The following is a 27,658-nucleotide window of genomic DNA, read 5'->3' as shown; positions in this document are numbered from 1 at the left end:
TATGTTCATTTTCTAAAAAGTAAAGAGGACGCTGCTGCCGCTGGGGCCAGACACACTGGGAGGTAAGGCTTGCAAGCAGACGGAACTTTTCTTTCTGTCTCTGTGAACTGGAAATCGCTGTGCTCAGCTGTTTTTATTTCTTGGGTCAAGCTACAGCCTGCTTTATCTGCCCATCAAGGACGAAGCCCCAGCTTCACTGAAAATTGGGTTGGTTGGGAGGGACGGGGGAGTAGGGGGATGTAGGATGATAGCTAAAGGGTATGGAGTTTCTTTTTAAAAGGTGATGAACATTTTTTAAATTGACTCTGGTGACGGGTGCACATATCTGTGAATATACTAAAAACCATTGATGTAACACTTTAAATGGGTGAATCGGGTGGTATGTGAATTATAACTCAATAAAGCTGTCTTTTTTTAAAAAAAAAAGAATACTTCTTGCTGTACTAATCTGGCAACAATGTGAAAAAATATTGTGTTGGTATCTCAAAGGAATCGAGTGAGGATTAAATGAAGTAGATAATACACGCCAAAGTGCTTAGTACCATCGTTGACAAGGAATAGGAGGTCTGAAAGTGCTTTGGTCTCTTCCCTTCTCCATCCTGTAGCAACTGCCAAGAGAGCACGCCAGCAAGAGAACAGCCAAAGTAAACAGAGAAGCTCTTTATGCCAAATCGCAGAGCCCACGAGGGGAATGTGGAGGAAGGGCAGGGAGGAAGGATCCTCCCCACTCCTTTATTCACAGGTTTAGATGGTGTTCCATCTGCTCTCTTAGTTTGAATTTCTGGACCTAGAGGAAAGGGAAAGGAGTGAGAACCAGGCGTGGGCCTCTGCCAGCTAGGGTGACCAAGCCCAGCTGGTTTGCCTAAGACTGAGGAGTTTCTCAGGTTAAAGCCAGGAGGGTTTGGGGCAAACCAGGATGAGCTGACTAGTTGGTTACCCTACTGCCAGCCTCTCAACAGAATCTGGCCCACCACTCGGGGAGGTATAGGCAGGCCGCCTGACCTTCTGCACCTGGGCCCCGGGCTCCCCTACCCCTCCCTGGTCTCCTTACACACCTTTCCTGAGACGGTGAGGGGGTAGTTTGTGACAAACACGATGTATCGCGGAATCTTGAAGTGGGAGATCTGCAGACCAGAGGGAGATAAAGCATGAGGCTGGGCGGGGTCCCACAGTTGGGTGTAGGGGACAGTGGGCTGACAGGTTGGCAGGCAGAGGGTGTTGGAGAAGTGAGCAACGTCGTGATGCTTGGGGTGGGTTGAGGGTCCCACCTTCCCTTTGCAGAAAGCCTTGATCTCCTCCGCTGTGGTCTTCTCCCCTTTCTTGAGCTGAATGCAGGCACAGATTTCCTCCCCCATCCGCTCATCCTTCACTCCTACCACCTTCCAGAGTCAGAGATAGAGATCAGACATCCCCATCCCCATCCGTGTCCCCTGCTCTTGGGGTCTCACCTGGGCTCACCCGGGCTGGGCGCCTCACCTGCACTTCCTGCACCTGTGGGTGTGTGTGAAGGAAGTTCTCGAGCTCAGCGGGATAGATGTTCTCACCGCCGCGGATGATCATATCCTTGGAGCGGCCCAGAATCTTGCAGAAGCCCTGCTCGTCCATCATGGCAATGTCTCTGCAAGGAAAGCCCAGGAGCCGCCTCTCACCTCTGCCTCATCTGGCTGGCTCGCTCACTCATTCAGCAAAAATTTATCAAGCACCCACTATATGTCTTGCACTACTCTAGCCTCTGGGGCATATGGCATGAACAAGACATTACTTGGATCGTATAGTCTCATGTAGGAGGCAGATAAAACCAAGTAAACCCATACCTATGGCATATTTTTTCTCTCTCTAAACATATCTATACATATGATTTTCATGGCTGGCTTCTTCTTATCATTCAGGTTTCAGCTCAAACGTTTCCACCTTAGAGAAGCCTTCTCTGATCACCCAGTAAAGGGAAGCTCCCCTCCCCACCACAGCCACTCTCTCTCTTAGGACCCTATTTTATTTTCTTCGTGATGTTTATAAATGTCTGAAATGATCTTGTTTGTATCTGTCTCCCTCCACCAGACGTGTGGGAAGTGAGAGCAGGACCCTTCCCAGTGTGCCTTCCGTTGGGCCACCGGTGTTTAGAATCATGCTGGCACATGGCAGGTGCATAATTAGAATTTGTTGAATTAAATGAGTGACTGAATCTTGGCTCAGATTTTGCAGGCACTGTCCCAGGTGCTCTCATCTGTGCTGCATTTGGTCCTTCTGGGAGCCCTATTTGGAGACTATGGTCATCCCCATTTTATACATTTTGGAAACTAAGTCTCGGAGATGTGAAGGGACCATCTTGACACACATGTTCTCCCTGTTCTAGTTCAATGTTGCCAGCTCAGCCTCAGGACCCCCAGCCTCCCCTCGGCAGCCCAACTCTCCGCACTGCCCTGCCTTCTCACCCTGTCCGGTACCACTTGTCCTGTCCAGTTGCTTCCTCGGTCTTCCAGGGCTCACCCCAGTAGCCCAGCATGACGCAGTACCCTCGGATGCACAGCTCTCCAGGTGTGTTCAGCTCTGCCAGTGTCCCCGTCTCCACGTTCACGATCTGGGCCTGGGACCAGGCAGCTTCAGGCTGGGGCCTCCCACCCTCTCACTTCAGGATGGGGGGCCCTCAGGATGGGGGGAGCTTTGCCTTCCTTCCCCCTAGTAATGAATCCCCCTGGCTCTGCCCATCCCCAGGGAAGGGAGACAAAGGCTGGAGTAGGTCCATCACCAGTCCGACCCTGGAGCTGGGCATGAAAGAATAGTTGAGGCCCAGGCCAGGAGGTGCTGAGGAAACAGAGTGGAAAGGAGCTGCTCAGAGGAGGAAGCCTGCGGGGGAGCCAGGCCAGCTGAAGAATTATAAACAATGCACAAGAAAGGGGAGTCTCCTCTTACTTCCCATTAAGCAGTAAATAAAGAAGCCAAAGAGGGTGGCACAGCAGGGCCATGTGAACAGAAGAGGTGGCAAACAGGCAGAATCTGAAAGCCTAGTTGAGAAACGAGCCACAGCCAATGTGCAAGGAAAGCTTAGCCTGTGTGCCTCGTGTCTGCATCTGTGAAATGGGGAGAACTACACTTGCCCTGTCTACCTCACAGGTGGGCATCCCAGGGAGTGGCAGTGAGGCTGTCAGACACATGGGAGGGGGCTGATGTCACTGCACACTCACTTCAGGGAGAAGGGCAGTTGGTCCCTGGGGAAGCACTCTGGCAGTGACCCCAGAGGGGCAAGGGCACAAGGCGGGGAGGGGAAACCAGGTACAGGCTGGCATAAAGCACCACTGTTACAGGCTGGGAAGTTGAGAGCGAAAGGTGCTCTGGGTCAGCCTTCAAGGTGCAAGGGACCCCCAGAGGAAGAAGCTGCTTGGGAAACTGTTTATGCCAAGCGAAAAGAGGACCTCTGCCAAAGTGAGTGGGGGCGGCTGGGGAGGCAGGGCTATGGGAGAGAAAGAGCTGTGTAGGAAAAATCTCTGTGCCCTGGATCCTCTTTGAGGCTGTTCTGGCTGCCCCAAAACAGACAGTGGGCTTGGCAAAAGCACACCTCAGACAGGAAGGGAGGCTGCGGAGAAGGTCAGCTGCGGCTGACCACTGTTCCAGCTCTTCCCCACTCAGGCCTCAGCCCACAGAGAAAGCCCCAGGCCCGGCAAGACCTTGCTGCTGCAAGACCTTGCTGCTGCGGGCTCTCAGCGTCTTGAGTGAGCTGTTTGGATCTCTAATTGAACGCAATAGACATCCCAGGGGGTGAACGCCAGGCGAGTGGTGGGAGGTGGGGTCTGGGGCCCACCTCTGTGTGAGGCATGATTCTGCCCACACTTTCCGTCTTCTGCTCCACAGTGTCCTCGGTGAAGTTCATGAAGGTCACGGGACTGTTCTCTGTGGCTCCATAAACCACCTAGAGGGTCCAGAAAGGGTGTTTGGAACAGAGCCCAGGACTGCAGCAGGGTGGGGAAGTTACCCTGAGGGAAGGAACCGGGTGGGGGGTGGGGCGGGGAATGGGGAGAGTGGAAAGGCAGTTGAATGGTGGGAAAAGAGGCATCTTCCGCAGAAGTCGGGAGGCAGAGGCACTGGATGTATTGCAGACTAGCTCAGCTAGCAGGGGGCCGGGCTCTCAGTCTTTGTTCTTTCCTGGAGCAGCGTTACCAATGTCCCAGCCTTCTCCACCTCCTCCCCCGGCTGTCTTAGCACCCCCTTCCTGATTTTGGGCCACAACATCCCCTGCCCCACCCTTCCAAGCTGAAGGACCTGTAAACTTGATGAGAAAGCCTGCCTGCCTTGACCAGCTGGGAGCTACGCAGACACAGCCCACCCGAAACCCGGGACAAGTGCCTAGCCTTGGGGTAGGTGCCCCCCAAGTTCTGGAGAGTTTCCTGTAAATTTATTTTCCTCAAAATAAAAATACAGCCAAAGCAAGGATTTAAAAAGCCAGTGGCACACCCCCCCACCCCCCCTTCCAGTGGTCAGAACATCCTAAGCAACAGAAAACCAGCAGCCAGCCCTGGAGGAACATCACCAGGCGGTGCTCTCGGCCAACTATGACCCCCATCTAGAGGCGACAGGTGACAGGGGCTTAGGAGAGGGCAGGCCTCCACACCTGAGTGCTGGGTGAAGGGAGAGGGGCCGGCTGCCCTCTGTTCCAGGTTCCTTCCAGCCAGCAAAGACACCAGACATTTTTTCATCCTTCAACCCCACCCTACCCCCCATTTCCTCTGTGTTAGTGGAACTGACTCAGGCATAGCTGGGGTTTGGAGAGACCTGGGGTCTGGCTCCTCCCCTCACCCCCAACACAGACAAGAACCCCTACCATCAGCCCAGAGCTCGCTTTGGGGCCAGAGCTGAGACTCTGCCTGCCCACTCTCCCCTTTCCACAAAAATGTGGACACCGTGGCAGTCACGTGGACACACAGAGGCCTGGTCGGCTGGGGCAGGGCTGTCCACAGGATCTAGGGTCGAGAAGCCCAAGCTGTCCGGGGCTGGTCCCTTGTAGCCAGGACCCAGCCCCCTCACCCACCCTCACAGTCCTGGGGCCACTGCCCAGGTGTGGCTTCTGTCAAGTACACCTTGATGCCTCTCTGGCTGCCACTCTGGGAGAACCCCCCCACCAAGGGGTCCTGACCGCTGGGGGTGGGGATGAGGAGGTGGGGACATTTCAGGGAGATTAAGGACGGGGGAGATGGTGCGACTGTGCCTGTGGTCTTCAGGTGTTTGCCAAGCCCTGTGCATTCCCCTTGCCCCCAGTTCCCACTTTTCTGGTCACCTTCAGTCGTGGCAAAGGGGCATAGGCGGTGCAGGGGACAGAAACTCAAGCCCGGGGCTGGGAGAGAGGGGCCAGAGGCGGGGCCAGAGGCCAGTCCAGGGCAGGGAAGAGCTCCCACCTCCTGAGGACTGGCTGCGGGTGCAGCTGGAAGGGGAGCCCGACGCCAGAGAGCCCCATTAAAGCGCCGCCGGCCGGCGACTGCGGCGAGACTCGCTGTCCGGCCCCGCTTCCTCCCTCGCTGGGTCCAGGGCACACGGCCGAGCGCAGAAGGGGGGAGGCGTGGAGGCTCAGACTTGAGCAAACAAATAAGTTCAGGGAAGCCTCCCTCTCTTTGGTGTAAACTCCGGGCCCGGGACACACCCATACCCACCCCGGCGGGGGGTGGGGGTGGGGAAGGGGGTGGGGGTGGGGAGGGAGCAGAATCCGAGGGCAGGGAGATAGGGGACCACACGGTCCCCATGGTGGGGGGGCCCCTCCCCTTCGAGGGCGGGGGCGCAGCTCCCGGCGGCCTCGCGGCTCCACGTAGGAGCTGGCTCCGGCTGCCGGCTGTGGTCAGGGCCATCGCATAAATAGGGCGGGAGACGGAGCACTGAGGACTTGCCGCTGCCCCCAGCCCCGGCCCCAGGCGTCCCGGCCATGGCCCGCCCGATCGTCTTGCTCAGCCTCGGCCTCCTGGCCGGCCTGCTGCCGGCGCTGGCCGCCTGCCCCCAGAACTGCCACTGCCACGGTGACCTGCAGCACGTCATCTGCGACAAGGTGGGGCTGCAGAAGATCCCCAAGGTGTCCGAGAAGACCAAGCTGCTCAACCTCCAGCGCAACAACTTCCCCGTGCTGGCTGCCAACTCGTTTCGGGCCATGCCGAACCTCGTGTCGCTGCACCTGCAGCACTGCCGCATCCGCGAGGTGGCCGCGGGTGCCTTCCGCGGCCTCAAGCAGCTCATCTACCTGTACCTGTCCCACAATGACATCCGCGTGCTGCGCACCGGCGCCTTCGACGACCTGACCGAGCTCACCTACCTCTACCTGGACCACAACAAGGTGACCGAGCTGCCCCGGGGGCTGCTCTCTCCGCTGGTCAACCTCTTCATCCTGCAGCTCAACAACAACAAGATTCGCGAGCTGCGCCCGGGCGCCTTCCACGGCGCCAAGGACCTGCGCTGGCTCTACCTGTCGGAAAACTCCCTCAGTTCCCTGCAGCCCGGCACTCTGGAGGACGTGGAGAACCTCGCCAAGTTCTACCTGGACAGGAACCAGCTGTCCAGCTACCCCTTGGCTGCTCTGAGCAAGCTGCGGGTGGTGGAGGATCTGAAGCTGTCCCACAATCCCCTGAAAAGCATTCCCGACAATGCCTTCCAGTCTTTCGGCAGATATCTGGAGACCCTCTGGCTGGACAACACCAACCTGGAGAAGGTGAGCTCCTGGCTGCAGGGCTCTGCCCCGGCTCCTTCTTCACTGCCAGGAGGCCCAGGGATCCAGGGCCACAGCTGGGCACCATCCCCTCTCCCCTAAATTTGCCTCTTCCTGTGGCTATCTCCAAGGTGAGGAGCTCTGCTACCTCTGTCCTCATCTTGTCATATTCTCACCCCAAATCCCGCCCTGCTGCCCCTGTCCCTGGTCTCGGCCACTGCCCTCCTAGGATTCCTACTTAGGAACAGAGCTGGGGCTGCCCTGGCCCCACCAATGGCCCCCAGGAGGCATGTCCAGGGCTCCCAAACCCCCTGCTGTGGGCAGCAGCCCGCTCTTCCTGTTGGGCCTTCCACCCCTCCTCCGCTGTTCCCCCCCCCCCCCCCCCCCCCCCCCCCCGTCTCCAGTAAAACTACCACCCCATAAAGGGAGGTTTGTTTACTGAGGAGCCTTCCAGAGGAGCTGGGCAAATCAGGCCCACAAAGACACCCTGTTCCTGGTGGGGAGTGTGCTCAGATGGGGTGGGGGGGCTGGGGAGTGAGGAGGAACACATACCTGAGGAAGACCTCCTCCATGCCTCCCAGAGGCCCTGATGGATCCCCCCATACCCACCCCCAGTCCACACACATACATTCCACTGCATTCTCAGGTCCATTTCAGCTGAGTGGGGACAGGGGGCCTGCCCCAGGTTGCAGACATGCACCCATGGGTTCCGTGAGGGGGCAAAGGCAGAACCACTCACCCCTGTTAACCTTTGGCTCAAGGACCCTAGGTATCTCCCCATAGGAAAGACTGGCCATGGCTCACCGTGTCCCAGACAACTCACTGCCCTTTGCCCACTCCGGTCACCAGATCCATCTCCTGGCTGCTCAGTCCTTCCTCCTCTGTGATGCCCAGCACCTGGCCAGGTGGGGCTGCCTTGGGTCGGAGTGGAATCCTTCCCTGGGACTAGAAAATCGCTCTGGTGTAGGGGCTCCGGCCAGGAGGTTTGGGCAGGGACCAGGGCAAGGTGGGGGAGATGGTCATCAGAGCAGTCTGATCACCAGGGAACTTCACACACTTCTCTGGGCCACAGGCACAGAGATGAGGGCAGAATCATACCTGGACGGCAACCAGCCTTCACCTGGGTGGACAGAGTCTGCCCGAGCTTGCCCTTCTTCAGCCCCAGCCACTCCCCAGCAGAAGTCAGAGTCGCCCGTGGCCCACCATTGCCAGCGTGGCCTTTCAGTGGGAAGTAGAGCAGGGCAGCAGGGGCTCATTTGGGGCAGGGGAGGCCAGGCAGAAACTGTGACGTCTGGGCCAAGATATGGGCACCAATAGAATGTTTCCTCTGGAGCCAGACAGCCTGGCCCAAGACTCCACCGAGGTGGCTCCACAAATAGTCTGGCAGGCAGTGAGGGAGCAGTGAGGACAGAGCTGGGGGACATCCCAGGACCCTGGGGGCTGTGGGGAACCTGGGCCCACTGCCCATCGCACCGAACACTGACCAGCTTCACTGTGTGCCAGCTTGGGCCACTGGGGCCAAACTCTGGCTGCCTCCCCAGCCCCAGTGTTTGTGCAGGAAGCATGGTGCCAGGGGAGGAGGAGCTGGATGTGGTCCTGCAGCTACTGTTGACTCCCTGGGCAAGGGACTTAACCCCTCCCCCGCCCCCCACCAATTTACATATTGGAAATAACACTACCTATCTCAAAAGGTGGTTGTATGGATTAGGTCATCTGAGACAACTTAGTCATACTGTGAAACTCCTCAAGGTGCCACTGCTTACGTCCAGGGAACGACCCTGCTCCTCTGGGGCCATAGAGATGGGAGAGGCCGGACACGGGCTGGGGTGCTCACTCGTGCCCACCTCCCTCCCTAGTTCTCTGATGGTGCCTTCCTGGGTGTGACCACGCTGAAACATGTCCATCTGGAGAACAATCGCCTGAACCAGCTGCCTTCCAGCTTCCCCTTTCACAGCCTGGAGACCCTCACCCTCACCAACAACCCCTGGAAATGTACCTGCCAGCTCCAGGGACTGCGGAGGTGAGAAGACCCCCGTGGTACCCCCAGAACACGCTCGTGTGATGGAGTAGAGACACACTGGCCCTGCACTAAGACATCCTGGGCATATGTCCTAGATCTCTACCTAATAGGTGTGGAACCCTGGGCATTTCCCGATTTGCATGAAGATGACAGTTCCAGATTACCTTAAAGCCAAGTCAACCTGGCCCCATGGCTCACTGGCCCTTCCTCCAGTACTCTTACTCTCTTCCCTACCCCAGCAACTCTCTGTCTCTCCAGGTGGCTGGAAGCCAAGACCTCCCGCCCTGATGCCACTTGCGCGTCGCCCGCCAAGTTCAGGGGCCAGCACGTTCGTGACACGGACGCCTTCCGCGGCTGCAAGTTCCCCACTAAGAGGTCCAAGAAAGCCGGCCGCCATTAAACAGGTATGGCCCGGTGGGCAGGTCCCCCATTCCCTCTCTAGAGATTCTGGAAGTGAGGAGGGTGTCTCAGGATACTTCCCCACCATGAAAGGGCATGCAGACCCTCCATGTTTGCAGAGAGAGGAGGGGAGGACTGGGGCTCCCCCTCTAAGGGGGAAAATGATGCTGCCCAGGACCACCACCATTCTCTCCAAACACCGTCTAGGTTGTTGGAGTCCTGACACCAATCCTCGCCTCACCGCAGGTCCTGACCCAGCCGGTCCTGGTGACTGGTCTCTGCCTTCTGCCGGAGAAACTACTGATCCTCCCACCTCTGACCCCCACCTTCTCCCCACAGCCTTTGCTGATGCACAGAGCTGTCCACACCTAGACATGTCCTGGCAGGGGACTCGGGCACTGCAGCACAAACCCAGCTCCACCGGACGGTGAGAGCTTCATCACGCCTGGCCCCACGGCTACGGCTCCTCTCAGAGAAGCCGTTGCTGAGACCCCCCAAGTCCTTTAGAACCGGAACACGGTGGCCATCAGGATGGCCACTCTTCCAGAATCCTCGTCTCTGCTCCCCTTTCCCTGCCATTTGGAAACAAACATCAGATCCTTGCCCCACCCCTTGCTTCTAGGAAGGGTCTCAAGCCCCTACCCCCAACTTTGCCAGCCCCCGCCTGCCAGGACACTCTAGCCGGACACTGGTGCTTTGCCACACATCCTCCCGTGCTGCATTTCTTCCCCAGATTTCTATAAATATAAATTTATGTATGTGTAATATTTACTCCCCTGTCACCTATCTCAGTGACTTGAGAGCTGCCGATTAGGTAAGACTGTTTTGTCTCACATCTGCTTTCTGGAATGACGGCCAGCCGGAGGGTCTTCCTTGGAGACCCAGGCTGGGCTCCTCCCCACTCCCAGCAATCTCTTCTTGCCCAGCCCCGTCCTCCACTCACCACCAGTTCCTTCATGTTCAGCTTGTTGATGATGGCTCGGATCAGCTCTGAGGATGCAGGGGACCCACCGATCACACCTGAATCAGAGAGAGGGCTGACACAGCTCCCACCTGTTCCAGGCCCAGTGGACCCTCCCTTCACCTACGGCCCTTTTTAGGAAATAACATTCCCTTCTCTCCCCAACCCCGGACCTATTCCTAGACCAGGCAGCTGGCCTTGGGCTGGAGTCTAGGGACACTGGGGATTTTCCTCCCTCCCACCCATGTTTCTACAGTGGCCTTCTTGCCCCTAAATGAAAGATTGGGCACGTATGTAGCTCACTGGGCCAATCCTGGCTTGCCACCCTTGGCCCCATCCCACCTCCACACATGGCTGAGATGTCATAACTTGAGAAGTCTGGCTGGTTCAGAATGTCCACGAACATTGTGGGAGTTCCGTACAGCAAGGAGCCTCTGTATGAGGGAGGTACATCTCAGAATCAGGCTTGGAAGTAGAAGGGAACTTCCTCTTCTCACCACCCCACCTGACCCTACAGTAAGGGCCAAGGCTGCAACTATGGGGAACAGGCAGGAGAAGCTCCTTGGAGGGAGGAACTGGTCCTCGCCTGGGGGTCTCCCACTACCCCGTCTCCATTTCTCCTGGTTGGAGGGAAGAGACATCTTGGAAAGGGATCAGGGCCCAGAAGTGAGGAATAGGAAGGTCTTATCAGCCCACAGATACCTGTCCACTGATGCCCACCTCTCTCTGCTGATGGCCTCCAGCGCCTTCTTGCCATCAAAGACCGGAGAGGACAGGATGAGGGTGACCCCGTGCATCAAGCTCACCATTGTGCCTCCCACGGAACCCAGGCAGTGGTACAGGGGGCTGGGCAGGACCACCCGTGACTTGTCTGGTGGCTGGAGATGGAAGCAGGAGGCTGGGTCTATTGCAGGGCCCCCGGAAGCCAGTTCCTCTAGCCAGCGGGGGAGCCCCCCACCGCCGGCACGGTGCCAGGGAAGCCCTTGCTGGGCCAGCACCCCCTCACCTTCTGGTGCAGTCTCAGGCGCTCTCCTATCATGTTGGAGTTGTTGACAATGTTGTAGTGGGAGAGCGTGGCCCCCTTGGGGCTGCCGGTTGTCCCCTGACAAGACAAGCAGGTGATGGCTTGGCCTCTTTCATCCCATCTCCTTCCCACCCTGGGCCAGTGCATGGAAGAGCACTGGACGGGGAGTCAGGAGACCGAGACGGCTGCCCCAGATCCATTCATTCACTCAGTACATATTCACAAAGATTTGCCACATGCCTACGCGGTGCCAGGTGTTAGGATCCACAGAGGTGGCAAATAAGGTCTGTCCTTATGCCGCTCAGAGAACTCTGGGGCTCACCAGCACATGCCCTCTCTGGACCTCAGTCTCCCGATCTGCTAAATGAGGGGCTCTGACCTGTGGTGGCTCAGTGCATCTGCCCCTGTGCTGGGGACAAGAGGGCCAGGGGAGGTGGGCGTGTGACGTGGACACCAGGTGCTGAAGTTTTCCCGGGCAGAGCAGACAGCTAGGGCCGGCCCCGCTAGAAGAGTGTTTGCTCTCCCCTGATCTCCTCTGCTGCCTCCTCCTTCTCGGGGGAGGGCCACATGACGGGCAAGCGTTAGTGTGCCAGCCTGGGCTCGGGACAGGAGACCTCTGCCCTACCGAGGTGAACTGGATGTTGATGGGGTCATGGCAGGACAGGAGCTGCTGGGTGTGCCGGAGCCGGGCCAGATTCTGCTCTTGACTGCCAGCTGCCACCACCTCATCCAGAAGCAGCGTCCCTGGCAGAGTGGCGTCCGCCGAGATGACTGTGGTCAGCTCTGGGAGCCTGGGGGTAAGGGAGCATGGTGAGAGTCGGGGGCTGAGGAAGGGCCCACAGAGATGGGGACGGGATGAGGGGGCCAGGAGGCTGCATGAGGCACGCCTCCCAATCTGGGACACCCCCACCTCTGACTCTTCAAGTGCCCCGGCTGGGCTTTCTCCACCTCTGGACAGATCTGCTTCAGGATGTTGTAGTAATGCTGGGTCTTGAATTGCCTGGGGAACACGAGGGCTTTGCAGCCCACCTGTAGGAGGGGAGCGCCCCACCACGGTCAGCAGGAAGACCCAGCCTGGGGATGTGGTGGCGTCCTAACAGTTGCTCTCCTGCCCACACACACCACCACCACGACACACACATGCACCACCCCCGACACACACACACCACCCCCAACACACACACTAGCCTGTCTGACCAACAGCCCACTCTTCCCACCCACCGTCTAAGGAAGGACAGACTCTGGGGGTCACTCCCTTGAGCATGGCCCCCCAGCCCAGTCAGCCCTCTATGACAACTGGAAGCCCCCTGTGCCACCAGCTGGCTCCCCCACCCCCACCAAGGCTAGGAATGGGCCTACCTTCTTGAGGGCATACTCCACCTCCATAGCCTGGTAGGCTGGGTTCACAGACACCTGGTGGAGACAGAGAGGGTACATCATGTGTCCTGGGCAGACTCTGTCCCTCTCACTGCCCCTCCACTCTCAGAGGCAGCACCCTGTACCTTCAGGCTTCCTTGGTGGGCTTCAGGAGAAAGCACCAGCTGGTCTGAAACCAGCCAGGCACCGGTATGATTCTGGGGCCAAGGGTCAAGGGGGTTCCCCTGAATGATGCCCCCCCCCCACAGCCAGCTGTGCCAGGTAAGCCCCTCCTCACCAGAATGATGCCTGCCTGGGCCGTGGCCAGCTGCATGAGTACCCATGCGTAAGAGTTGGGTCCCCACATGCCCAGACGGTCACCCTTGCGGAGGCCAGTACTCAGGAGCCCAGAAGCAGCTTTGTCCACCTGGTATAAACAGGCCGCAAAAGGGTGAGATGCAGGTGAGCAGAAAGGGGCCCATGACTCGCCCCTTAACCTTTGGCCCAGGGGTTCACATCAGAACCACCTGGGAACAAGGGACAGGCAGATACCTAGGCCTCAGCAGATCTGGAGGCGGCTTGGGAACATGCGTAGTCAACCAGTGTCCCAAGAACGACTGATGCAGGAGGCACCTGGGCCACCTCTGCCTCAGTCCTGCCCTCCTCTCCTGACATCCCTTGGGGCTCTCAGGCAGCCCCAGCACCCTGCCCCACAGCTAGGCGCCACCCTTGCTGCTCCACCCAGCCAGGGCAGCCTGGGGGCCAGCACCTGCCCACTTTGAGGGTTCAAAGTCAGGACCCACCTCCTCCTTGAGCTGGGCAAAGGTCAACCTGACGTTTTCGTGGTGGACAACCAAGGCCTCTCGGTCCGGGACCCTCTGCGCTGTGGCATTCAGGCATTGCCCCACAGTCTTGTTAATGAGGTGCAACGTGCTGTGGCCCTGGACATGGCTGAGGCCTCCAATGGGCAGGGTGGCGGTGCGATCCATCTCTCCAGAGCTGTGGGGAGAGGGGCTGTGGGCTCAACTGCACCAACCCAGGCGTCCTGGCGACAGAGGCTGGCACACCCCGCTGGGAGGTAGGCTGCTTACAATGTGTGCGGGATACTCCAGAAGCTGTCTGATCCGCCCCATCCCCAGGGACCATCATCATTTAACTTAGGACGTGCTTCGCCCTTGGGAGATCAAACCTGGAGGCTGACTTCCTGTCATTAATCAGAGAGAAGGTTCTTTTCCCCAACCTACTCCCCAGTTTCCACTCAGTGCCAGGGGCCTGGAGCCTTGGTGCCAAAACCCTGGAAAGGGAAACTGAAGTCAATCACGCTGATTTGACGAAGCAGGGAGGTGGGCTGTGTGGGCTAGGAATGGCCTCATCCTACACACTGCTTCCTCCTAGTGAAAAGGCCCCTGGGTATGTGTCAAAACCCACAGAATAGTCTAACACAAGGACTAAACCTTAATGGACTACGGACTATAGTCAATAATAACGTACCATACTAGTTCCCTAATTGTAACAAATGTACCACACTAATGCAGATGTTAATAGCAGGGAAACTGTGCCGGGGTGGGGTGGGGGGTGGGTATAAGGAACTCTATGTTCAATCTGCTCAGTTATTCTGTAACTCTAAAACTGTTTAGGGGGACTTCTCTGGTGGCGCAGTGTTTAAGACTCCGCGTCCCAATGCAGGGGGCCCAGGTCTGATCCCTGGTCAGGGAACTAGATCCCACATGCATGTCGCAACTAAGAGTTCACAGGCCACAACTAAGGAGCATGCCAGCTGCAACTAAGGAGCACACATGCCACAACTAAGGAGCTGGCGACCTGCAGCTAAGGAGCCCGTGAGCCGCAACTAAGGAGCACGCCTGCTGCAACTGAGACCTGGTGCAACCAAATAAATAAGTTAAATAAATGTACACTTAAAAAAATTAAAAAATAAAACTATTAATTACTAAAACTATCTAAAGTCTATTCATTAATTAAAAGCAAAAACGAAAAAAGGTCCCCAGCAATCCAAGTGTCACAGGCCCAGGGCTGCTCGTGCCCGCTTCGCTGCCCTGGGTGACAGCTGCTGGGCTCCCACCCAGGCCCAGGTGGGAGTGTGGTAGCTCTCAGACCCTGTGCTCATCAGAGAGGGCATGCTCCAGGACCCTTCCAGGATCCTTCCAGGCCTCCTCTGGGCCACCACTGGGTGGTGTGGGCCCCAGGGACCCTTCCTGACGATTCAGTCCTGCAGCTGCTGAGCTGAAAAGACCGAGCCTGGCTTTCACTGACTGACCACTTATGGCTTATGGGGAAGAATTTCTGGGAAGAACAAGGTAGGCAGGGCAGAGCGGAGCAAAACTGGTTTTCCCTGTAAATGGGTGAGGAGAGCTCATGTCGCAGGAGGGCGGGTCCCAGTGTGGGCTGATGGGGAGGCTGTCCTGACTTCAGCGAGGCGGAGCCACACATTGGGAAGCGAGCGAGCACTGGGCTGGAGTTGGGGGCTTGAGGTCTCATCCCAGGGGTACCACCCGCTGGGTGGGTGGCTGTCACAGACACCTTTGGTGTCCCTTGACATGTCTCCTCAGTGCATCTCTGGTTTCAGCTGCTGGGACAGGTCCTTGCGGTTCTGTCTGCTCAGGGACTCCCTCAAGTCTCCCCTTCTTAGCTGGACAGTTCTGGGAGGCATCGAGTCCCGGGGGGAAGACCCTGGTTGCCTGCACACATGCCATACTGACTTCTCTTCTTGTCTCCTCCGCACTCCCTCACTCCTACTTCCTAGGATCGCAGATAAATCACCAGCACCCAAGTCCTTGCTCTCAAGAGAATCCAAGTTAAGATACCTGTGTCTTCATCCCTCTAGGCCTCAGCTTCCCCACCTATAAAGTCTGAGGACTTGGATCAGTGGTTATCCTCAAGGGGATGCTATTTACCTACCTGGGCAATCTTCTCAAAGGGCTGTAGGGAGTCACCTAAGCCAGGTGTGCTGGAGCAGAAAACAGCCAGGTGTCACGGGCCTCTGAAGCCCTGCCAGCAGCCCACACTCAGGTTGACAAACCTAAAGAACTACTAAGGTAGTTCCCTGTGGTCACCATGACACCCCTCAAGAGAGACTGTGTACCCAAATCCTTCACTCACAGGCATACTGTGGAGGGCGTCCATTTTTGCCCCCTGGGAAACACATATGCTCTTTTCTTCGGGTTTGCCAAGGTGATAGGGGCAAGAGCAAGCATGTGGAGAAAACCTGCTTAAGAAGAAAGTCAACACAGAGGAAAGTAGGAGAGATGGAAAGAGACAGAGAGACAAAGAGAGACAGAAACAGAGACAGGAAGACCCAGTGACAGACTTAATCTTGCGATTGTCGAATACCTAGACCCAGTCACGTGTTAAGCCTACCTACCTCTGGACTTTTCACTGTCAACAGTCAATAAATTCCCTCTTTCAATTTAAGCCAGTCTGGGGGTCGGGGAGGGGAAAGCTGAACTCCATTTGCAACAACATGGATGAACCTAAAGGACATTATGCTTAAGGGGAATAAGCCAGACACAGAAAGATTAATACTGCATGATCTCACTTATATATGTAATCTAAAATATGAACAAACAAACAAATTTAAGCCAGTCCGAGTTCGGTTTCCATTGCTTACAACTGGTGAATCCTAACTATATACATTTTTTGCGTTCAGTGGCTTACCACTGCCCTTGAAAGCCTGGCAGGCCGCTTCCCAACAGCCCAGCATCTGGATTAGAAGGCAGAGAAATACAGATCTCAGCCAGTTTAATGGTCACATTGTCAACAGATCATTAAAGGTGGGGAGCGGGGGGATCTGCCTGACAACACGGACCCTCTTCTTCTCAAAATGACCCGGAGTCCTATTTTGTTTGGAATCTGGTTTTCTACACATTCACCATGGTTTTCAGTGGCTTCTTGGAGTGTCTAGTTGGCAAATCAACAGGTTGATTAATGTGCCCCCCCGCGAAATGCAGTTCAATTGCCCTGTGTATTATCTCCTTTATCTTCATGGTGGCTCTGATAGATGGTATGAGAGAGACCCCCAGTAGCCCCTTCTCCCTTAATAATACACCCTCAGATGTTCACCTGGCTATGGCCAGGTGGAATAGAGACCACATTTCCAAGCTTCCCCAGCAGGTGGTCTGGTCCAAGAATAAAGTTCTGGCCAAGGGGACGTAAGGAGAGGTCGTGAGTGCAGGTTCTGAGAAGAACCCTTAAAGAGAAGCACATCTTTTTTTCTTTCCCACTGGCTGTAATGCTGCCCATGACAGTTCTCTTGGACCACATGGTGAGCTTGGGCGCCACAGAGCAACAGACAGAAGGGCCTGGAGTCTGACAGCAGGCTCTACCATGCCGGCCACAGACTGGCCATCTCCCAGAAGAAGAAACTCCCATCTCCTAAAACCACGGTGAGAGGGGATTTTTGTGATACACACGAAGCCAATTCTGAAAAATACAGGTGGGAATTATGAACTCTCATTGTACAGGTAAGGAAACTGAAGTGCAGAGAGGCAAAGTGGGCTGCCCTGCTGGTAAATAGCTGAGCCTGAAGTGGAGAGTTCAGTACCACTGCCCCAGCATTACAGCCTTGCCTGCCCAAGCCAGGGAGAAAGGATGGGATGGGTAATTCTCTTCTTTAGGCTCTGGATTTAGTCCCTAACTGATCAACAGAGATTGTCTAATCTCAATTCTATTTTTCCACAATTGTTTACTAATTGAACCCAAGAAACTGGGACTGCGTAGGGCAGGGTTGTGGTGGAAACAGGTTGCTCCTTCAGAGGATTGAAGGGTTCTAGAAACACATATCAATGCAATTTGCTCATAAACTTAAGAACCACGCATCGTTTGGAAAGACCGAGTGCAAACACCACTGATTCTACGTCCCTCCTTCCTCAGACACTCCCAAGCGCCTTGGTCAAGAAGGGTGGCCTCTTCTTTTTCTACTCTTAAACAAAGTGGCAGATACCCCCATTTAAACCTGAAAAAGACAATAAAGAGATTTGGTTTCAGGAAAAGTTGTTTGCTTGTTTGTGGAAAGTTTAAGGAGTTGGAGCAGGACCGCCAGGAGTCCCAGCTGCTACCAACTCAAACAACTAGAGTAAGCCTTTAGCTATGCGCGCTGGGTACTATAAAACGCCAGGTGGGAGTGAGTCAGCCAGGCGGGAGCTGGGAGGGAACTGGAGACAAGGTACAGCCCCACCTAAAGCTGTCCACAGAGAATGGGCCTGTGAAAATTCAGGCCCGGATCGGCTGCCAGATCTGATTTCATAAGAGAAGTCAGGAAACAAAGATTTAAAAAAAAAATAATTCCTTTGACCTTTCATCTTTGGCAACTAATGTGTTCACTGTTTTATCCTCAGTGCTTCACAGGGCCTGGAATGTAAGAAGTGCTCAAATGAATGACCAAAAGAATGAATTATAAATAATGCACATAACCCAATTAAAAATAAGCAAACAACTTGAATAGACTTTTTCCCGAAGAAGATATATGAATGGCCAACAAGCACATGAAATGCAAATTAAAACCACAATGAAATACCACTTCACGCCCACTAGGAAGGCTGTAAACAAAAAACCAAAATATCAAGTGTTGGTAAGCATGTGGAGGAACCGAAACTTTTTTTCCGTTGCGGAGCACAGGCTCCGGACGCGCAGGCTCAGCGGCCATGGCTCACGGGCCCAGCCGCTCCGCGGCATGTGGGATCTTCCCGGACCCGGGGCACCAACCCGTGTCCCCTGCATCGGCAGGCGGACTCTCAACCACTGCGCCACCAGGGAAGCCCAAGACTAACTTTTATGCAATAAGGCAGGGCTGCAGGCTGCCCATGAAGTTCATGTGCTGTCCTCTTGGGCAAGCCTCAGTCCTCAGTCAACATACTCACCCTTGTGTGAGACACAGCTCCAGCTAAATGTGCCAATGCATCTTCTAGCTCATGGCAGATGAGAGGCAGGCCCTCCTCTTCCATCTCCCTTGCACATCACCCCAAGATTCATTATTCAACCCAGCAGCCCAAGTACTGCTCACTGATCCACGCACCATGGGGCTGCATTCTTGCAGGGGTTGGGGGGGGCTCCTTTCCCTAATTTTCAGAAAGACACTAGGCTAGTGGTCAATCTGGGAGTAGAGATGGCAGATGGTTGGGCTGGAGGGGACAACTTTTAACCTGTAATAACTGTTTTATCCTGAAATAAAGTTATTTTTATGTACCCACAAAGATGAGTGACACATTTATACCAGCTACAACATACAACTAGTGTTCAAGAAAATGAAGGAGCTGTTGTGACAAATAAAACCCAACGAGCACTAGGGAATGGTCATTTTCTTAACTGATGGCCATTTTAATGTGCAGTGGCCACCAAGAGCATGAGAATGACTATGATGTTGAAAGGTCCTCAGCAAAAAATAAGAATTTCGGGGGCTTCCCTGGTGGCTTAGTGGTTAAGAATCCATCTGCCAATGCAGGGGACATGGGTTCGTGCCCCGGTCCGGGAAGATCCCACATGCCACGGAGCAACTAAGCCCGTGTGCCACAACTACTGAGCCTGTGCTCTAGAGCCCGTGAGCCACAACTACTGAGCCCATGTGCCGCAACTACGGAAGCCCACACGCCTACAGCCCGTGCTCCACAATGAGAGAAGCCACTGCAATGAGAAGCCCGCGCACTGCAATGAAGAGTAGCCCCCACTCTCCACAGCTAGAGAAAGCCCGCGCACAGCAACGAACACCCAACACAGGCAAAAATAAATAAATTTATGAAAAAAGAATTTCGACCTAAGTCTCTTAGGGGAAAAAAAAACACCACCTCAAAATAGATCACAGACTGCATGTAAAACATTAGAAACATTTAGAAAACAACATGGGAGAAAACCTTTAGGATCTAAGGCTAGGCAAAGTTTTTAAACTTGACACTACAAGCACGATCTATAAAATTAATAAACTGACCTCATCAAAATTAAAACTTTTCGCTCTGCGAAAGACCCGATTAAGAGGACAAAAAGATGAGATACAGAGTGGGAGAAAATATTTGCAAACCACATATCTGACAAAGAACTAGTATCCAGATTGCATAAAGAACTCTGAAAACTCAACAGTTAAAAAAAAAAAATTCAACTGGAAAATGAGCAAAAGACATAAAGAGATACGTCACCAAAAAGGATATACAGGTGGCAGATAAGCACATGAAAAGTTATTCAAGGGACTTCCCTGGTGGCGCAGTGATTAGGAATCTGCCTGCCAATGCAGGGGACACGGGTTCGAGCCCTGGTCCGGGAAGATCCCACATGCCACGGAGCAACTAAGCCCGTGCGCCACAACTGCTTAGCCTGTGCTCTAGAGCCTGTGAGCCACAACTACTGAAGCCCGCGAGCCACAACTACTGAAGCCCACGTGCCTACAGCCCATGTTCTGCAGCAAGAGAAGCCACCGCAATGAGAAGCCCGCACACCGCAACGAAGAGTAGTCCCCGCTCGCCACAACTAGAGAAAGCCCGCATGCAGCAACGAAGACCCAACGCAGCCAAAAATAAATAAAATAAATCTATTAAAAAAAAAAAAACAACAGTTCTTTGATGATATAATATTGGGGACCACAAGGTGTAACTGGGCTGCCCAGTTCAGTGGGCCTAGAAGCCACACCATCTCCATCACTCTCTGCTGGGATAGCCCCTTGACACATTTGTTAGACCTATTCTGAGGCCCCCACTTCTCAGCTTGCCTTTATGCTGCCACAACCAAGAGGTGAAATATTGAGCATAGGAGATCATGTCCTTTTCCCCGTGGTTATCAAGGAAAGCTAAACTGTTTAATGTATAACACACACTTTCATGAATTTTTTGTCAAGATTAATAGGTCACTCCTCCCAAAAGCAACCCTTGATTTTTGAGCAAAAGAAGATAGACACAAGAGTATATACTCTGAGAGTCAAGAATAGACAAAATTAATCTATGGAGATTAGAAATCAGAACAGTGATAGTCTCTGGTTGGGGAAGGGAACTGACTGGAAAGGGGCACTAGAGAAATTTCTAGAACTGTGCTGTCTATATGGTAGCCTAGTCACATGTGGCTCTGGAACACTTGAAGCATGGCTAGTCTGAACTGAAGTGTTCTGTAAGTGTTAAATACACACCAGATTTGGAAGACTTTACGAAATAAAGAATATAAAATACCTCCTTAGCAATTTTTAAAAGATTGATTACCTGCTGAAATGATATTTTGGCTATACTAAGTTAAAGAAAATATATCATTAAACTTATTGCCTATTTCTTATTACTTTAATATGGCTACTAGAAAACATAAAATTCCACATGTGGCTCACAGTATATTTCTACTGAACAGCACTGTTTTAGAGCGATAGACAAGTTCTGTATCTTGGGGTGTTGAGTAATGGGTGAATACATTTGTTAATATTCATCAAACTGCACAACCAAGATTTGTGCATTTTGCTGTCTGTAATTATACCATAAAGTCCCATGATCTTTCCACCACCCAACATAACCTTCCTGAAGGAGTCCACAGCTTACAAAGAACGCAGACTACAAAGAACCCCCAAGGTAAGAGCTACAATGAAGATTTTGAGCAAGGCACTCTGTATTGGTGGAAGCTTCCTTTTTTTTTTTTTTTTTTTTGCGGTACGCGGGCCTCTCACCGTTGTGGCCTTTCCTGTTGCGGAGCACAGGCTCCGGATGCGCAGGCTCAGCGGCCATGGCTCACGGGCCCAGCTGCTCCGCGGCATGTGGGATCCTCCCGGACCGGGGCATGAACCCATGTCCCCTGCATCGGCAGGCGGACTCTCAACCACTGCGCCACCAGGGAAGCCTGAAGCTTCCATTTTTAGCTCGAATAAAACTGATGGTGTATATGTGTTTTTGCAGAGAAAGTAAACAGGAAATTATTATTTGAGTCCAGTAAACTCAAGAAGACAGAGGGCCTGAAATACTTGGGGTTAGGAGGCATCCATGCTGCAGATTTTCCCTTGGGCCACTGTTCGGGGCTCATGGGGAAAGTACACAGGAGCCAGGGGTGGAGGCTGATTCAGAACACCTGCCCTTGATGGCATCACTAAGGTGCATACAAGGTTTAGCTCTTAGCTTTCTAGGGTCAAAACCCTCAATGTTTTCTGTTCACTCATAGAGGACTAGAGAAAACCAGAGAGTCCAGAGGTTAGGAAGAGTTCATAAGGGTTTAAGCATAAGTAAGATTTCATACAAGTATGAAGGCTTCCTACTTCGACCACAGCCCTCTTGGATTCAGGGATCCAAGTCTCAAAGCCCAGCCTCCTTAGGAATCACAGAATGTCCACAGAAATACTGCAGAGTGCTTCTTATCCAAGTGGCCTATTTTACAAAGAAACCAAGGTCCGGAGAGGTTGAGAGACTTGCCTAAAGCCATACTGGTCGGGCTGGGCTTGCTTTCCTGTCATTCAGCTCCCAAACCGAGAAATACATGCATGCCAATGAGATTCACAGAACATGATTCCTAAGGTAGAAAAACAGCTTGTTTATTTCTGAAGGGAGAGGCCCCTGGCAGAATTATTGGTTCCTGTCATTTATCAGGACACTCCTCTAGCAAGGCCCCTTTAAGAGATGCAATTACATCCTGTACTTTGGTTTGATCAGGGGGGAAAAAAAGCAGTCCTTTATCCCACCACTCAGCGTAATCACGGATGGGTCTGTCAACACAACCAGAGCAGCCTCAGCTTGGTTTAAGCAGTTACCTCTGCCAGAACGTCTTCCTCCTGCTCTCCAGACAAGGCTCTAAACGGTGGGTCTTGGGGGTCATTGCAGGAATGCGCAAAGCCATTGTTACATAAGTACTTTCTGTCTCATAACTCAGTAGCACCAGGCTGCGGGTAAGAATTTTCTTACGCGACCTCATTTAACTCTCACTCTCACGACAACACTATTTACACATAACAAAAGTCTCAAGTTTAACTTAGTCCCAAAGCTACCAGCTAGAAAGTGGTTCTTTTGAACTTAGATCTGTCTGGCTCCAAAGTCTTTGTCTGTAGATGGAATAAATAAATAATGTGGGAGATGTTAGGAGGGCTTCCTACGCAGGGTTCAAAAGAGTTCAAGCACAAGCAAGAGTTTATATCAATACAAGTATACAGCCTTCATCCTTCAAACCACAGACCTATCATTGGAGGGATCAGGCTCAAATTCCAGCTTCTTTAGGAAGTCTTACCTAATCCCATTCCCACCTATCAGATTCTTCCCTGCTTTGATTGACACTCTCCTGGTAGAGCATCCTTACTGCCTTGAATCAGTGGGTCTATGATCCTTCCCTGCAGATCCCTTTCTGGCAAAGAAGCCACTGGAAACAAGTTCATTCATCCTTGTATCCTCCACTGCACCCTCTACAGTAGGTTGCATACCTACTGTGTGCAAGGCAGGAGAGGTAACTAAAACCGACGTGTACCAGTCACTGATTACAACGTCCAAATTTATAGTTTATTTTCTATTATTACATTTAGACCGGAGTAGTGAGTAAGGATATCATTACCAAATCCCTTGTTAATCATCTTTGGTAGATTATGGGAAGGGTCTATTTTTCTATTGTGATTTCTACCCAAAACACTTCCTAGCTTAATATAATCCCCTCATATAGGGACAACATTTTATAGTTTCCAGTACTGGCCCCACCTGATTATAGCCATCCCCCTGGAGGGTGGTCCATGAAGCCTACCCATGCCCTTGCACCAACCATCAGCACTGAGTCACTGGAGCCCCCGCTCTGAGGGTGACACCTGATTCTGAGAAGCTTGAGCCACGGCTCTCTCTGTCTTTCCCAGCTCTGAATGTTCCCGACACCCTGGGCGCAGCTGCCTCACTGGCAGCCCCAGGCCAGCGTTAGAGGTCTGAAGGAAGAGCGCTTATTGGAGCTTCATCAGGAATCGCATTGGATTCTGCCCTCCTAGGCTCCCTGAAGCTCCAGACTAGACCATCTGCCTTCCCTGGGGATGGGGTTGTGTGGACAAGGGGAAGGGGGTCTGTAGAGCAATGGGCAGCTTCTGCTTTCCTTCTGGGGAAAAAGGCTGTGGACAACCCTGACTTTGATGGATAGGGGAATGTCCAGAAGATCCAGGGGCTCCATTTAGGGCTGGGCAGAGGCTGACATCTTGGTAACTGGCCAGAAGAGAACCAGGTGCAATGAAGAGGCCACTGAGGAGGGAATCCTCTCCTACCTTCAAATCACTTGAAATTCCTACCCAGACCCCATTTGGAGGTTCTCAGGTACCAACTCTGCCCCAAAGCAAAGGCTGAGAAGAGCAAGCCTTTGTCAATCCAGCATGTAGGTAGCATTAGTGACAAACTCCACGGTTAGGTAACATACTCAAGGTCACGCAGCTATAACCCAAAGCAGTCTGGCTTCAAGGTTCTTGCTTTTTCTTAACAGACAGAACTGGGGATCTGATAGGTAACAGGCATGGGGTGTTTGTCAGCAAGAAAGCAGGCTGTATGTGACCAGGTCAGAAAGAGCAGAGGACAGAAGCCCTGGAGCTTTCCACACCATGGCACCTAGAACACTGACTAGTGATCATCTGGACTTATCTTCTCCCTCACTAGACTACAAGTTCCCCGAGGACTGCGTTCTCTGGCTTTCATAACCACAATACCCGCCCTGTGCTTGACGTGACGTACGTTCTCCGGAACATCTGCTGAATGCTCGAGACTCTTGAGGGCTTCTTAAGGACAAAGTAGGTGCAAAATCAGGTCAAACCATCATAGTCAGTAGGTAAGGCCTCAAGCACAAGGGAGTGGCAGGAATGGGAGGGAATTAGGCCAAATGCTCAGGAAATCTTTCTCTGGACACATGGATCTCCTCCTGACAGAGTCAGAATTTCAATGAGGCCTGGTGCCCCTACTCTGCAATTGTAGGCCTGCAGCATGTAAGAGACCTACTTTGTTAACACATAAAAAGTCAAAGGTCAGGGGACTTCCCTGGTGGGGAAATGGTGAGAACCGTTTTCTTCAACAGAATCCCATCTGCTGACCTGCCCTGAGCCACTGGGTTTTCCCAGAAAATTAAGCCTAGTGATCTGAAAGCACTGCATGCTTTCTATCTTCAGAAACCAGCAAGTTCAAAATGTTGTGATCTTGGAGTTCTAGCCAAAGAGGAGGAAATTGCATCTCCCTCCAACTTCATTCCTTTTTTTTTTTTTTTTTTTAACCAAGCAGTTCTCTCAGAGAACTTTCGGCTTCTCGTCACTTTTCCATGCCCAGACCTACACTCCACCTGGCATCCAAAACTGTGTCCTGACCTAGCTGGCTGGCAGGGCAGGCTCAGTGGTGCCCAGGCCTCCCCTTGCTGGGCGCTGAAGATAAAAGCCACCACTGATAACATCAGCGGGAGGCCAGCTCTGCTTAATCAACACACTTTCACATCTGTTATCTTACAGGGAGGTAACATTACTTACTGTGTTGCTGTAGAGGCAGCAAAACTACTTGGAAACACATCCTCCACCTGCCAGCCCCCATCCCACCCTCTGCATTGAGGACAGAAGAAAACAGGCCCGGTAGGTAGCAAGGAGCCAAGCGGTGTTTGAGGAGAGGGGAGACTGCTGAGCTTAGTGGCCTAGGGTGGACAACACCGGGTGGAAGATCCCCAAGTTTATCCCTGCAAGGGGTCCAGCTCAGAGGCAGTGTCCTGGGGACAGAGTACAGGCCTTGCCCCTGCCCCTCCCCCTCGGGACAGACCGCTAACGGCTCCCACTTCTGGCCATCAGTGTGCCCGCGAATGGACGAACCTAAAGTCCCAGACCAGAGCCCAGAGTCAGTGCACGGTCCCTGCCAGCCACCAGCCGCAGCCCCAGTCTGCGTGGGCCAGGCCAGCATTTCCCGTTGCCTAGGTGCCAGGTGCGGGGTACCTACTCTCCCGCGTGTGCCGCCCGGAGGTGGGGCAGCCGCGGGCCTCCCAGCCCGAGCGCGATCGGCCCCCAGCGAGGTTCCGCAGGACCCCCAAGATCCCCTCCGGGAGACGGAGCCCGTCCCTCTCCTCCCAGGCCGCGTACCTGAGGGGACGGACGCCCCACAACCCCACTTCCTGCCAAACCCGGGAGAGGCCGACCCGGGCCCCCAGCACCCACGGGCTCCGGGCGCACAGCCTCCCGACGCGCAGCATCCCGACGTAGACAGCCACGGCTCGCCACTCCCGCGTCCGGGCCCGAGTAAACTTTTAAGTGCGCTGAGGCGGGGCGAGCGCGGAGCGCGCGGGGAGGCGGGAGGGTCGCCTCTGCCTATGGGTTGCGGAGGACTAGGTGCCGGCCGGGCGGGGCGGGGCGAGGCGAGGCCTGCGAGGCTTGGAACGTGCGGGGCACCTTCCCCTTGACCCGCCGCCCTCCGCCTCCCACCCTGTTAAAACGGCCCTGGTTTCCTTCTGGATCCGACGTCCCCGGCCCGCAGCCCAAGGCAGGTCTCCCTTCCCAACCACCAGGGGCTTGGGTTTGGGGGCGCAAGAGCGTATTGATTTCCTAGAGGGGGAGCCAGCGGCGCGGCGCGGCGACGCCAGACGCGGCCGTCCCCCGAGCCGTGTTGGCGCGCGGGTCACGTGCTGCCCCCGTCCCCCCGCGGGTTGCCGGTCAGAGGCCAGGGAAGCCCGCGCGAAGCGCCCCCAGCCATGCCGGCTGGAGCAGAGAGCCCGCGGGGGAGGGGAGGCAGCTGGGACAAAGCGTGGCGCGGCTGAGACCGCTGCGGCCCGAGTGCTGGCTGAGGACAGACGTCAGCTTCAGAAGGGACTCCATTAACAAATGGAGGGGACCCCCACGTCCCAAGCGTCAGCCTCCCATCCCTCCCCAGACTTCTGCCTTGACCTGCAGTGCACCCTAAGGTGGCCTCAGGCGTTGGAACCTGTCCACCACCCCCACCTCCGCGCCCCAGGCACAATTCCTGAGGCTGAGGAGTGAATGAAAAGTAAACCTCTCTCTCTCCAGACCCTCCCTGTGGTCCCCTGAGGCCCAAGTGTGATTGCAGGATGGAGGGAAGGTGACTGCCCATCTCTGGACCTAGCTAGGAAAAGACGCACTGGACAGCAGTGTGGCACGTGTGCCAGGTCCGTAGTGTCTCGCTGTAGCCGTGGCCCTTCTTCCAGAGGAGAAGGGGGAGAGCAATACGGGAAGGACCCTGGCAGGGTGGCCTCCCCTCTCCTGACCCAGAGGCAGTGATACACACTGGGCCAGGAAGAAGGGGTGGCTGAGGGCGGGGCTTGGCCTGAGAAGATCTCCGCCTTTATCTGGGAATTTTGGCTCAACCGAGGTTGTGAGAAGGAGACAACGCCGCTCCTCTTCATGAGCCTGAGAGTGACCTCGATCCCTCTGAAACCCTGGCTCCTGGGGAGGGTCCCCACACTTCAGTTGTGTGGGGATGGGCTTGCAAGGGCCTGCCTTCCTCATAGACTAGCTCACAGACTCTGATAGCCCAGCCCAGGGAATGTGGGGCGCTAGGGAGTATCCCAGTTCTGGGTACCAAGCCCTGCTTGGCAGACTCTGCTACTAGCTTGCTGGGTGACCCTGGGTAAGTCATTTCTCCTCTCTGGGCCTGTGAAGTGAGGAGTGGATACTGAGCTTGCAGGCCCTTGCACTTTCTTTGCTAGTTTGAGGATCCTGGAGGGGGAAGGGTGGGATGAGTCCCTCCCTGAACTTTGCTCCAGACTCAGCTTTCCACACACTGGGCTTTCCTGACTTCCCAGACATAGATGTCGTGGAATCACAGCCACCAGTTTCAAGATATCTCCCCCATGCCAGGCTCTTCATGCCAGGCTCTTCAACGATGTTATCTCTGCCCTCACAATCAACCTGCAAGGAACAGGCATGCCTTGGAATGTGTCTTTGTTTTTATGGATAAAGAAATTGAGACCCAAAGCGGTTCAGCTACTTGTCCAAGGTCAAGGTGGGCTCAGTAAACACAAGCCAAGGCTCTGTCTATACTCAGTTTGTGGCTTTGGGCAAGTCACGGGGCCTTTCCAGCCTCAGTCATCTTTAAAATGGGACTAATACTAGCCTCACACAGAGGGCTGGGGTAATCACTGAGTACAGTAGCACAGAACTGGTACTCGACCAGTTTTCAGTGATGGGTAGTTTCTTTTTCCATCCTCTTCTTCCTCCTGTGTCTACACTCTGAGACCTTCCTCTGCGTTAGGTATTGCAAACCTTTTTTTTTTTTTTTAGGAGGAAGAATTACTTTTCATCTCTGCAAAGCCTTGAGAGCTGTGGTAGGCACTGGTTTCAAGGAAGGTGGGGAG

General features: G+C 54.2%; 2 protein-coding genes across 5 annotated transcripts; one reads left to right on the top strand and one right to left on the bottom strand.

Annotated features, from left to right (window-relative positions):
• Positions 1-645: 645 nt before the first annotated feature.
• Positions 646-25,616, bottom strand: ACSF2 (acyl-CoA synthetase family member 2). 3 transcript variants are annotated; one of them, XM_082679138.1, is made up of 16 exons: positions 25,434-25,616; positions 13,237-13,432; positions 12,732-12,860; positions 12,437-12,490; positions 11,988-12,106; positions 11,703-11,868; positions 11,060-11,155; positions 10,774-10,931; positions 10,396-10,487; positions 10,036-10,112; positions 3,797-3,904; positions 2,433-2,584; positions 1,477-1,618; positions 1,269-1,379; positions 1,056-1,124; positions 646-787 (listed from the first exon to the last, which is right to left on the bottom strand). In XM_082679138.1, the coding sequence occupies exons 1-16, from the start codon at positions 25,541-25,543 to the stop codon at positions 737-739; spliced, it is 1,830 nt and encodes a 609-aa protein (XP_082535264.1). In that variant the 5' UTR covers positions 25,544-25,616; the 3' UTR covers positions 646-736. The 3 variants fall into 3 exon arrangements, with proteins under 3 accessions (XP_082535264.1, XP_082535265.1, XP_082535266.1); XM_082679139.1 differs by having other exon boundaries at positions 25,509-25,572; XM_082679140.1 differs by lacking the exon at positions 12,732-12,860.
• CHAD (chondroadherin) lies at positions 5,903-9,819 on the top strand (the record flags this gene model as incomplete). 2 transcript variants are annotated; one of them, XM_082679142.1, is made up of 4 exons in its annotated part: positions 5,903-6,676; positions 8,530-8,693; positions 8,952-9,097; positions 9,339-9,819. In XM_082679142.1, 3 exons carry the CDS (start codon positions 5,903-5,905, stop codon positions 9,091-9,093), a joined length of 1,080 nt encoding a protein of 359 aa, XP_082535268.1. In that variant the 3' UTR covers positions 9,094-9,097; positions 9,339-9,819. The 2 variants fall into 2 exon arrangements, with proteins under 2 accessions (XP_082535268.1, XP_082535267.1); XM_082679141.1 differs by having other exon boundaries at positions 9,300-9,819.
• Positions 25,617-27,658: the final 2,042 nt, after the last annotated feature.

The sequence above is a fragment of the Grampus griseus genome (genome assembly GCF_964374135.1).
Source record: "Grampus griseus genome assembly, chromosome: 20".
NCBI lineage: Eukaryota > Metazoa > Chordata > Mammalia > Artiodactyla > Delphinidae > Grampus > Grampus griseus.
Note: the sequence above shows the minus strand (reverse complement) of the source record. Positions and strands in the feature narration are given on the sequence as shown.

Bases quoted from the DNA above. Each gene is read 5' to 3' on its own strand.
- ACSF2 (XM_082679138.1), bottom strand. From the start codon at position 25,543: ATGCTGCGCGTCGGGAGGCTGTGCGCCCGGAGCCCGTGGGTGCTGGGG. The intron at 1,619-2,432 runs GTGAGAAGGCAG...CTTTCCTTGCAG, and splicing joins GACAAGTGGTACCGGACAGG to AGACATTGCCATGATGGACG. The intron at 788-1,055 runs GTGTGTAAGGAG...CCTTTCCTCTAG, and splicing joins CCCTCACCGTCTCAGGAAAG to GTCCAGAAATTCAAACTAAG.